Raw genomic sequence first — 13253 nt, 5'->3', positions numbered from 1 at the left:
AAATATGCATATAAACTACCTAAATGGGTAGTTTATAAATGAGCCTAGGCTCAGTCACTTCCAAAGTACTTTCTCTCAATTTTTTGTGTTAGCCAAAAATTACAGTGAGAGAAACTCACTTTGAAAAAGGGGAAGATAGTCAGAATTTCTCCAATTAAGCAAGAGCATTACTGCAATCTAAAGTGAAAAAAGGTTCAAAATACTCTTTTAACAAAAACTAATTTTTGGAAATACTCTTCTGTTTTTCCTAAGCCTCATATAACCAAATAGTATCAATAAAATTCTGTTTGTTCACATATTTTGATTAGTAAATAACCTCAAAAATATCTAACATTAAAAGCTGACTACATCCATTAAGCAAATGCAAAACTCAAGTCAGTAATTTAGATTCACTTTTCTAAAAGGTACAAACATTCCAAATGGGACTCAAAGCTTACCTTTTATCATATTTATAAAGAAAACGTTTGCTAAGCAGAGAATTAGTGTAAATTAGATTTCAAGAAAAACAATGTTTATCTCAATGATAATAAAACTAATTTCAAGCATCCTATATACGTTAGAAGCACTACTATACTAGGAATATTATGGAAATATTTTAATAAATCTACAAGTCAACAAAAAGTATAGAGAAAATTATTTGGAATAACTGCAAAAAATGAATCCATATCACTTGACTTAATAAATCACCACTTATAAAAATCATTATGTTTCTTATGTCATCATTGAAATTGGTCCCTAAAGAAGGAAATACTGAGTTAAAGTGACTTTATCATGCACTTCAAATTATGGGGCAACGATCTGTTGCCCACAGATTGAATCTGCCCATCAATATGTATTTTGTTTAAAAAGTTGTTTGTTTGTTCATTTATTGTTTTTGGAAGTCTGTAGGGGTGTCATGTGTCCTTACATTTTGCTATAGTCCCCACCACCTCACTTTAGTAGCTTTTCCCTTTTATGTTGTGTGCTTAGCCTCCAAGAGCTGTTGCTTCTGGAAGCCTAAATTTTAAATTCTGTCCCACTTGAATGTTCACTAAATTGTTCTTTCCATACAGTCACAGAACACTGGAATTATTAGAATTGGAAGGTACCTTAGAGGCTAACTCTTCTCATTTCTTCCAACAAGACCCCTGAGGCAAAGCAAGTAAAGTAGCTTTCCCATGGTTAAATGTACATTAGTGGGCGCCTGGGTGGCTCAGTTGGTTAAGCGACTGCCTTCGGCTCAGGTCATGATCCTGGAGTCCCGGGATTGAATCCCGCATCGGGCTCCCTGCTCAGCAGGGAGTCTGCTTCTCCCTCTGACCCTCTTGGATCTCGTGCGCGCGCTCTCTCTCTCTCTCTCTCTCTCAAATAAATAAAATCTTTAAAAAAAATGTACATTAGTAGATCTGCCAAAATGCTCTTCTAACTCAATAGCTTAAAAAATCCCTATTTCAAAGTTTCACGTTTTGTCAAGAGTCACCACAACTCTCATCTCTATAAAAGCAACATTTGCTTCATAAGCACTTACCCCTGAGTGCAGGTAGCAGGGATCTCTCCTTCTTGTCATCACATTTGTTACATTCACTGAAGTACAGGAGTAAGAAGACATCAACAAGCACCCACATCAGTGAAGTGGCTAGAACCACCTTGCAGTAAACAAACCTCCTCATGTCTTCCCTTGATTTCTAGTTAACACATAGATCGAAGACAGATGCTACTGTGATAAATCCAAGCCACAGGGGTGAACACCAAGATAAAAGCAGGATGGATCCCACTGTATCAAAAAAAGAAGGAAAAGAAAATTTCATTATTGTATAGTTTGTTTTGCATAAAGGAGCTATAACATGAAGTATATGATTTATTTAATGTTTCCATATATATATATCAGCACTCAGCCTTCGAATTAAGAATGAAAAGCCTAAATAAATGAAAACTGTAAGCAAGCCAGGTGGCTAAAATTCTAACAGCTAATCCTAGATCTGTCACTAGTCTGCTGGCAACTTGACAACTATTTGATTTCTTCAGGTTGTATTCTTTTCTTAAAAAGCCCTATCATGATATTCTGCAGAGCACCAGGTCGTCAAACAGAGCAGCCCTGAATTTACCCTGATTCAGCACTTTTGAGGAGCCAAAACTGCTGAAATAGAAATCATCCTGGGATACAATATATTATAGTAGTTAAGAACTGGCCTTTATACACAGACAGGCCTGTGTCTATTCACCTCTTACCTGTGGGATCCTTTAAAAAAATTTTTTAAAGATTTATTTACTTATTTGAGAGAGAGAGCACATATAGGAGGGGCAGAGGGAGAGGGAGAAAGAATCTCAAGCAGACTCCATACTGAGCACAGAGCTGGTTGCAGGGCTCGATCTCACCACCCTGAGATCATGACCTGAGCCAAAACCAAGAGTCGTACACTTAACCGACTGTGCCACCCATGCACCCCTCTGTGGAACCCTTTCAAGCCTCTATTTCCTCATCTATAAAATGAGAAAAACAATGCCAAACCTAAAGATTTGCAATAAGGACAAACCACAACAATGTTTGTAAAGCATCTTGAAGAAAAGATAATTATTAATATTAACATATAAAACAAACTAACAAAAATTCTCAAATTCTCAAAAAGGACCATTACATGAAATAAGTCATCAGTTACTTAGCCTTAAAAACCCTATCTGGTCTGCACAGAAAGTATCCACCACAAATGTATATTTTAGAATGGATAGCATATTTTCAAAAAAATTATCAGTTTAAAGTGACTTAAAATACCCAAAGCACAAATTCTAAAAGGCGTAACAGATAATGCACAATTACAGAGACATTCAAAGTAAGTATAGAATTAATACCATAAACATATTTTTATTTATACTATAAAGAGCAATAACTATCTGGTTAATTAATTTACAATAAAATTACAGTTAAGTAAATATAACAAGCCAAAAATATTCTCATATCATTTGCTACTTTTAGAATAATATCAACTGGGGCGCCTTGGTGGCTCATTTGGTTAAGTGACTGCCTTCAGCTCAGGTCATGATCCTGGAGTCCCAGGATCGAGTCCCGCATCGGGCTCCCTGCTCGGCGGGAAGTCTGCTTCTCCCTCTGACCCTCCCCGTCTCATGTGCTCTCTCTCTCTCTCTCTCTCATTCTCTCTCTCTCTTTCAAATAAATAAATAAATAAATCTTTAAAAAAATAAATAAAATAAAATAAAATAATATCAACTGTGGGGCTCCTGTGGCTCAGTCAGTTGGGTGTCCAACTCTTGATTTTGGCTCATCATGATCTCAGGGTTATGGGTCATGAGATGGAGCCCCAGGTTGGCCTGCTTGGGATTCTCTCTCTTCCTCTCCCTCTGCCCCTCCCTCACCCCCACTCACTCTCTCTCTAAAAAACTAAAATAAAATAATATCAAATATAAAATCTTTGATGTGAATAAGTAATATAGTTTTGAAAGATATTTGGGAAGAACAGCTATTAAATACAAAGATACTTGGAATATTTTATAAATATTTGTCTCAAAATAAAACATCAAAGTGCAATTTGCAGAGGCAGAAGCTCTTTAAATTAATGGCAGCAGACTTTACATGATAAAGCAACACAAATGCAGCTGCCTGTTACAACCTACCCAGACTCACAATGAATTAAAAATTTACATAGAGTGATCATTGAAAAAATTATAAGTCTATTTTCAATATCTACGTTAAATTTACACTTATTCAGCAAATAAGTATTAAAAGAAGAAAGGTGCAAAATGTGCAAATTGAAGGAATACATGATATTTGGGGGTTTATATGCTTATTATTTTTCTTGAAAAAAATCGCATGTTAATTATCTACTTTATCTCATTTCAACTTCATTTTTCTGTAAATATTATAACTAAACATTATAACTAAATATTGTAACTAAACAATAACTCCCCTATGTCTATTCCCTTTTACTTTGCATGCTTTACTGAATGAGATATGAAACAATTCAAGGTATCAAATGTTCTGTCTTTCTTTGGTCCTATGATGAAGTAGTTCCCTTCAGTTTATTGTGGGAAAAAAAGTCTCACAGAAAAGTACATATAACACTGATGGTTACCAAGTGGCTATCCCCAGATTTAAGACAGGAATATCTTAAAATAAAAGATCTTATATGTTATGTAAAGATCTATTATAAAAAGCATAAACAACACCATCCCTGGTCCTGTTAAAATGAAAAGATGTCTTTGGGTAGGCATTTTGCCTCTCCGTGCATCATTGCCTTTACTATAACATATTTCCTGTCATATTCACCTCACAAAATGTTGTAAGGCTTAAGTGAGATAAAGTATGAGAACATTTTAAAAAGAAAATATAAAAAATAGTATTATAAGAAAAAATGTGAAATCACTTAATATTAAAAATATTAAATATTAAAATGTCTAAGATAAGACATTTCCTAATAAGAGCATAACAGTTAAGGTTATTCAGAATTTAATATAAACTTTAGTTATAATAGAAAGTCAAAATCATATCTTATTGCCACTTCAAGCATTACTCAAATTATTCTAATTTCATAGCCTGATAGAGCTATATATCAAGTCATTAGCACTGAGAGAAGCCTCCTCACTATTTTAAGTGATAAAACTACACTGCTGTTTAAATTTTTGTTTGTGAAAGTCTTTCCTCATGTATTTCAAGTTTTTAATTCTATCTCTACCTTGAAAACATCTCTACCTTGAAAATACACTAAATTTTATCATTCCTAAGTTTTATCTGTTGGCACTTGTATATTAGTAACCTCATATATTGTATCCCAATATTCTTCATGAGAACAAAACTGACTGAGCAGAAGGATGGTACAATATACGCAGTAACAGTAACCAACATAAGCACAGTTGGTGGCCCAGGTTTATTTAAGAGAATCAGCATCTGTATTATGTTTTTATTCCAGTAAGTCTCTATTTATTTGCAAACACTTCTCAGTTTCTAAAACCAAATCCAAGTTCTGCAATATCGCTGGCTTGCCAAACCAATGTGGAACATGACTAACTTGCATAAACTACAGGCTCTTCTATCTGAAAACACAGCCCCTTTCTAATTGTTTCAATATCTTCTGAGCAGAGTTATTTCTCTCTTTAAAAGTATTTCTCTAGGTAGGAATACTTTTAAAAGAAAACCATCAAGTACCATCTTGCTAGTTAGATTGCCTCTCTTTTCCTTCTTGCCCACCAAATCATGATATCAGCCAGACATTCTATGACATATTACATGATTTTTGTTTGAAGATATGCACCATTTTCTTTTTTTATCAAACACAGATTTTAAATTTAAAAAAAAATGTAGATAAAGCTTAGAAGTTTGGTAAATATGTTTTTAAATAAGGAGAAAGCTTATTGTTTTTGAATTACGAGGTTATCACTTGCATAGGGAGTCTAGTTTAATTGCTATTAGACATATTTTTATCTGTACTCACTTATTTTATTTTGTAGAAAATTGCATAATAGGTGCAAATTTATTCTATCTACTTTGTGAAGCTATATGTGAGCCTGCCAAAGAATCCTGGGAGCTAGTGGAAGACTGCTGGTAGTGCTCCCAGAAGTTTCAGGCACCAACATGCTTCAAATGTTTTAAATAGCCATGCAGGAGCTTCTGGGAGCTGATGACTGGACAAATTTGCAGAATTTCGTTTACGGACTGATAAATCTGATGTGTAAGCATAAAAAAAAAAAATGCCCTACATTAGCCACAGGTATGCTTGACAGGAAGACTGATCTATGTCTGAATGAAGATCAAAAATTAAGATGAGCTAAGGGGATCCGCCCATAGCCTAAACCAAAGGATCCACTATGAAAATCGCAACACACGGGCCCCCGCATCGGGCTCCCTGCTCAGTGGGAAGCCTGCTTCTCCCTCTCCCACTCCCCCTGCTTGTGTTCCCTCTCTCGCTGTGTCTTTCTCTGTCAAATAAATAAATAAAGTCTTTAAAAAAAATCACAACACACGGGAATATATACTAAGAGAGAAAGAAGCAAAAATAATGTTAAATGAATGCTTATGTGGAAAAGTGGAACAGAAGGGAAAAAGGGGCCCTCACTTGCTTTTAAACTAAGGAAGTGGAATATTCATAACATAAAATTTGACTATTAGGAGGCCACCTAGCATAAGATCTAAATTTATACAGTGCCGAGTTAGAATGCCATGGGTTGAATCTGAGTTCCAACACTCACTAGTTGTATGGCTTAATTCAAGTTACTTAAATCTGTGCCTCAGTTTTCCTAATCAGAAAATGTGAACAATAATACCTACCTCACAGGCTATGATGAGTATTAAATGAATTAATACATGCAAAGCTCTTATAACAGTGCCTGGCACTTAGGAGGGGCTCAATATACATTAGTTATTTTAGTTATTAGTAGTAGTAACAGTAATATTACTATGATCATGAACATTATCAAAAGAATGAGAAAAAACAGTGATAATTCTCTTTGCCCATCCTTTCAGAAGTAGTATATATTCAGTATGTATGTATTCAGGGTGTCAGGGGGCAAGATGAGCATCACAAATATATTTAATATTAATAATTGTGAGTATTACAAATTACAGTATTTTTATGTTTAATAATCACAAATATATTTAGTAGAGTTTCTGATCAGGAAGAGTTACACAGGATTTTATAATTGTCAAAACTCTTTGAACTGTAGACTTAAGATCTGTGCATTTCATTCTATATAATTATACTTCATTTTTTAAGGCAAAAACCAAAATGTTTGTGTACCTATCATTTGATTCCCTGATTCTATCTTTCTGACCCTTTTCCTAATTGTTCTCTATGGCAGTGACTTGGGTCTCCAGACTGTTCCTTACATAACCTTGCCTCAGGGCGTTTGCATATGCTGTTTTCTCTGTCCACTGACACGGTCATGGCTTCCTGCTCTTATTTCCTCCAGTTCTTACTTCCTTCCTGTTCAAATGTAAAATCTTGGAGAGCTTTTCTATCAACCTATACAAAATAACACACACAACTTAGTCACTCTGTATTTCTTAACTGATTTTATCTTTCTTCTTTACCTATTACCTATTACCCCCAGACATATTAAAAGATTAATTGGTTTTTTAATTTGTTTATTATATGTCCCTCTTTCTTAAATAGTAAGTTATATGAGGACAAGATTTCAAATGTCTTACATATTTCCTTTCTCACTCAAATATGTTTAAGTTTTTAAAACTCCAGCTCTGGTTTTATTATGAATTTTGCCACACCCATCCCCAAAAATTCGTATGTGAAGTCCTAATCGCCAGTATTTTAGAATGGGACTATATTTGAAGATAGAGCCTTTAAAGAGGTAATTAAGGTAAAATGAGGTCATACACATTGGCCCTAATCCAAATAAAAAGAGGTGATTAGGATACTATCAGAGGAAAGACCATGTGAAAACAGAGAAGGCAGCCATCTATATGCCACAGAGAAAGACCTCAGAATGAAACTGAGTCCGCTGACACATTGATTTTGGACTTCTAAAATCTGTAAGAAGATAAATTTCTGTGTGTAAGCAACCCAGTCTGTGATACTTTGTTATGGCAGGTCTACCAAACTAATACACAGTTTAATCCAACTTTCCCTTATTCTACTCCTACATGCAAACAGATGAACATGACCTTGAAAGAGCCCCACCCCCAACCTCTGTATGCTGCTTGTTGTCATTTTATCACTATAAACTCACATCACACTACAAGTAGACTTTCAGTGCTTTGCTGCAATCCTGCAACAGTTCCTACTCAAATCAATCTCCATCCATCAGGAAACGTTTGTACTTTGTTTGCCTTCCTCAGATTGCCATCTCCACACTTTTTCCTCTTAGCCCATCATTACACTTCTACATTTAGCAGAGAAGACATAAACAAAGTACTCAGAAGAGTACTTTGCCTACTGCCATGTTGAATGTATCAACTTGCTTGTTGCTATTACTGCCAAGCCTAAATCTGCAAGTCCAGGTGTTAAAATGGATGACTGTCCTTTTAGGAGTGCAAGCAACACCCTCTGCTCTCACATAGGATTTGACTGATGGATTGCACTTGTCTCTTCTGCATCATTTTTTCTTCTCTACTAAGTCAATGCTATCAATACAAAGATGCTATATGAATAATCATCTTAAAATAAACAAATTTGGCTCCACATCCCTCTTCAGCTATTCTTCCAGCACCCTGCTCACCTTTAATACAAAACTTCTGGAAAGAATTATGTATAACTACTGTCTACATATCCCAAATCCCTAACCTCACATTTTCTCTTAAAACCAACAGCCTTTAGCCCCTGCCACCATATGGAAACCTTATTTGATACAGTCACATTCAATGGTTAAATTCAATGGTCAATCCTTAAGCACCATTTTACATAATTCCTAAGCAGCATTTGATATAGCTTGGCCAAAAACCTTGTACTCATTTTTTTTCTTTCATCTGTAGAATTTAGCGATTCATCCCTTACATACAGCACCCAGTGCTCATCACAAGTACCCTCCTTAATACTCATCACCTGTTTAACCCATCCCCTCCAGTAACCATCAGTTTATTCTCCATAGTTAAGAGTCTGTTTCTTGATTTGTCTCTCTTATTTTTTTCCTTTGCTCATTTGTTTTGTTTCTTAAATCCACATAAGAGTGAAACCATATGGTATTTGTCTTTCTCTGACTTATTTCACTTAGCATAATACTCTCTAGCACCATCCACATCACTACAAATGGCAAGATTTCATTCTTTTTATGGCTGAGCAATATTCCATTATAGATGATAGATAGATAGATGATAGACAGACAGATACCACATCTTGTTTATCTATTAATCAGTTGATGGACATTTGGGCTCTTTCCATAATTTGGCTATCGTTGATAATGCTGCCATAAACACTGGGGTGCATGTATTCCTTCAAATTATTATTTATGTATCCTTTGGGTAAATACCTAGTAGGGTAATTGCTGGGTCATAGGGTATTTCTATTTTTAACTTTTTGAGGAACCTCCATACTGTTTTCCAGAGTGGCTGCACCAGTTTGCATTCCCACCAACAATGCAAGAGGGTTTCCCTTTCTCTGTATCCTCGCCAAGATCTGTTGTTTCCTGTGCAACATTTTTTTTTTATATCTCTTATTTGATCTTGCAGCAAATTCTGTTGGCTCTTTCAGATTTGACCCACTTCTTACCAATTCCACTGCTGCCACCTCTAGACCAAGCCACCATCACCACCTTGACATACTGCCTTAACTTCTTTTTTTAATTTTTTCAGGGTTTTTTTTCAAGATTTTATTTATTTTTTTGACAGAGAGATAGAGAGAGAGCACAAGTAGGCAGAGAGACAGGCAGAGGGAGAGGGAGAAGCAGGCTTCCCCGCTGAGCAGAGAGCCTGATGCGGGGCTCCATCCCAGGACCCTGGGATCATGACCTGAGCCGAAGGCAGCCACTTAACTGACTGAGCCACCCAGGAGCCCAAGCCTTAACTTCTTTTTTAAAAAATAACTTTATTGAGATAGAATTTACAGATTCAAATTATAATTCACCCATTTAAAGTTTACAATGCATTGGCTTGTAGTATAGTCACAGAGCTATGCACAAACACTTTTAGAACACTTCATTACCTCAAAAGAAAACAGTTTCCCTTTGCTATAAACTCCCAGTTTTCCCATGGCCCCTAGGCTTAGGTAACTGCTAATCTAATTTCTGCCTCTTATAGAAGTGTCCATTCTGAACTTTTATTTAAATGGAATCATACAACATATGACACTTTTGGACTGTCTTCTTCACTTAGCATATTTTCAAGATTTATCCACGTTGTTGCATATATCAGTACTTCATTTCTTTTTCTTGCCAAATAATATTCCATTGTATGGGCATACCACATTTATTTAATCATTTATCGGTAGGTCTACATTTGGATTATTTCCACTTTTTTGTTATTATGAATAATGCAGCTATGAACATTCATGCACAAATATTTGTATGGACACATGTATTCATTTCTTTTGAGCATATCCTTAGAATGCTATCACCTATCATACGCTATTCCTTGTCTTCTTAAATACACTCCCATAATAATCTATTCTCTGCACAGAAGTCAGGTTAATCCTGTTAAAAATTAATCAGATCTCTTCTCTGTTCTGCTCACATTGACCAATGGCTTTCTATCACATTTAAAATAAATTCCAAATCCTTATCTTGACCTATAGCATTCAACCAAATCTGGGCCTTGACTCCCTTTCAGACTTCATCTTCTATCTCTGTCTCTCCTTCACTCAATGTGCTCCAGAAGCCTCATGCTTGAAGTTCTCCCTGAAACACTCTTTCCCTAAATAATCCAATGGAACACCCCTTACCTTTTATTCAGATCTCTGCTCATATATCCTTAGAGATTCCTTTTCTGGACCAACTTATAATGCCCTGCCACCATCTATGTAATATGCTTACGTAGATTATTCAGAGTGCATATCACTAGTGCATGTCTATTTATTGCCTATTTTCCCTATGGAATTATGTCCATTATTTTCCATGCTATTCTTAAGATACTAAAAACAGTTTTTAGCACAAAATAAGTGCTTGATAAACACTAGTTGAATGAGTGAATTCAAGAGGAACTGAGAAGTAAAAGTTCTGATAAAAATGTGGTAAAATTAAGCACTGGCAATAATAATAATGAAAACCAAAAACATAACATTTGTTTGGTTGAGCTGTAAGTGAATGGTCACTCTAAATCGAAAATAAATGCAAACTTGCTCATTGGCATAAAGCTGTTCTTTCCCTCCATGTCCTCTGACACCTACAGTCTCTTCTACCCAGATATCAGTTGTCTTAAGGAAAAAAAGATTATGGATAAGGCTGGAGGTATCCTGTCACCAGAGCAGACAGAAGGCCATATGTACCTGGAAAGTATGGTTCAGAAGTTAAGGGGGGATGGTGGAAGTAGAGCTCGTACCTATAGTTCTGTTTGAGTATGGCAATGTTTGGTACAGGCACAAACCTAGACAAGTCACAGTCCTACCTAGTCACGGTTACAGTACTGCTGTCACTGTCCAAATAGCCACCTATGGCCACACCACTGTGGCCCCCAAAACCAAACTGCATCATGTTTTCTGATTTCCATGCCATCTACAGTCTGACAATGGCATGCTTTTTGTCACAGAGGCCACCCAACAATGGAATGATAATCACAGATAGATAGGGATCAAACCATTCTGAACACCTATAAACTCAACAGGAGATCGAAGAAAAGAATAGCAGCAACACTCTGAACAGAAAAGCGACCACTTTCTGGAAGGTAGGACGTGCAGAGAAGTGAATCCAAAGGGATATTCGGGAAGATAGATGGCAGGGGGAGGGAGCTTCCATTCACCAGTACCGGCAAGTGATAGAGCAGCAAAGCACAAAATCGGAAATTTTAGAAGTCTGCTCCACTGAGGGACTCGCTCCAGTGGTTAAGCGGGGGGTGGAACCGTCGCTGGGACAGTGTGGTCTCAAGACCCTCAGGGTCGCAGAAAGACCAGGGGTGCCTGAGTGCGGCAGAGCTCCCAGGTATCAGAGCAGGGAAACCGGCTGCACAGATGGAGCCAAGGAGTGGGCTCTCAGCTCCAGGTTGCCATAAACCGTGATGCGCAGCAGAGTCGGGCCACTACTCTTCCAGCAGGGACCCAACAAGAGGCAGATCCAGGGAGACACCCTTCCTCCCCGGGGAGGACCGGCACGAGAGTGCACCGCAGGAATGTGCTGGATTTGGAGACTCCAAACGGGGTCATGAGCCAGAGACAGAAATGCTCAGTCACAGGCTGGGTGAGCACAGAGTTCGGCGGAGACCGGGGAGATGGGAGTGATTGACTGCTTTTCTCTAGGGGCTCACTGAGGAGTGGGGCCCTGAGTTCTCGGCTCCCGGGAGGAGATTGGGAGGGCGCCATTTTCACTCTCGTCCTCCAAAGCTGTATGGAAAGCTTGCAGGGAACAAAAGCTCCCGAGAGCAAACCCCAACAGATTACTTAGCCCAGACTGGCAAGGGCCGGGCAATTCCGCCTCCGGCAAAGACATCTGACAACCATGGCAACAAGCCCCTCGCCAAGAAGATCAGCAAGAACAGCCAGCCAAGACCAAGTTTACTGATCAATGAGAACGGCAGAACTCCAGCGCTAGAGGAATACTACACATAGAATTCAGGCTTTTTTCCCCCCCTGATTCCTTAGTCTTTCAGTTAATTTTTTTAATTTTCTTTTTTTATGTCTTTTTTTTAAATTTTTCTTTCTCCCTTTTTCAATCAACATTTTATCAATCCCTTTTTTAAAAAATCTTTTATATTTTTCATTCTTAGAGTCATATTGTATCCCTTCATAGTATTTTAAGCTTATTTTTGGTATATATACGTATATATACATATATACGTATATATGTATATATACGTATATATGTATATATACGTATATATGTATATATATAAGTTGTTCTCTCTTTAAAATTTTGGAATACAGTTTCTTCTAACATACCGAAATATACCCTAAATCTCTAGTGTATGGCTTTGTTCTAGTCTCCTGCCTGATCACATTCTCTCCCCCTTTTTATTAAATTCCACTGCCTTCTTTTTCAACCAACTTATCAATTACTTTTATAAAATCTTTTATAATTTTCATCTTTACAGCCATATTCCATCCCTTCATCAAATTTACCCTTATTCTTGTACATATATAAGTTTTTATTTCTTTAAAATTTTGGGAGGCAGTTTCTTCTAACAGACCAAAATATGCCCAATATCTAGTGAGTGGCACTGATCTATGCACCAGCCTAATCATATTTGATCATATACTTTTTACTTTTATATTTCTCTTTTTCTTTCTTCTTTCTTTCCCTTTCTTTTCCATTGGGTTCAGGTCTCTTCTGATTTGTTTAGTGTATATTTTTTTAGGGTTGTTGTTACCCTGTTAGCATTTTGTTCTCTCATTCATCTATTCTCCTCTGGACCAAATGACAAGATGGACAAAATCACCTCAACAAAAAGAACAAGAGGCAGTACCGACTGCCAAGGACCTAACCAATATGGACATTAGTAAGATGTCGGAACTAGAGTTCAGAATGACAATTTTAAAGATACTAGCTGGGCTTGAAAAAAGCATGGAAGATATTAGAAAAACCCTTTCTGGAGAAATAAAATAACTAAAATCTAACCAAATCGAAATCAAAAAGGCTATTAATGAGCTGCAATCAAAAATGGAGGCTCTAACTGTTAGGATAAATGAGGCAGAAGAGAGAAATAGTGATATAGAAGACCAAATGATGGAAAATAAAAA

At 36.7% G+C, this 13253-nt stretch overlaps 1 protein-coding gene across 2 annotated transcripts in view; it reads right to left on the bottom strand.

Moving 5' to 3' along the window:
* Positions 1 to 13253, bottom strand: part of GALNT13 (polypeptide N-acetylgalactosaminyltransferase 13) — a 565045-nt gene that overhangs the window by 467559 nt on the left and 84233 nt on the right. For both annotated transcript variants that reach the window (XM_027590905.2, XM_027590904.2), the window contains exon 3: positions 1508 to 1753. In XM_027590905.2, coding sequence (XP_027446706.1) covers positions 1508 to 1649 — 142 coding nt within the window. In that variant the 5' untranslated portion in view covers positions 1650 to 1753. The remainder of the gene's footprint in view (positions 1 to 1507; positions 1754 to 13253) is intronic.

Source organism: Zalophus californianus, chromosome 3 (genome assembly GCF_009762305.2).
Source record: "Zalophus californianus isolate mZalCal1 chromosome 3, mZalCal1.pri.v2, whole genome shotgun sequence".
Classification (NCBI taxonomy): Eukaryota; Metazoa; Chordata; class Mammalia; order Carnivora; family Otariidae; genus Zalophus; species Zalophus californianus.
Note: the sequence above shows the minus strand (reverse complement) of the source record. Positions and strands in the feature narration are given on the sequence as shown.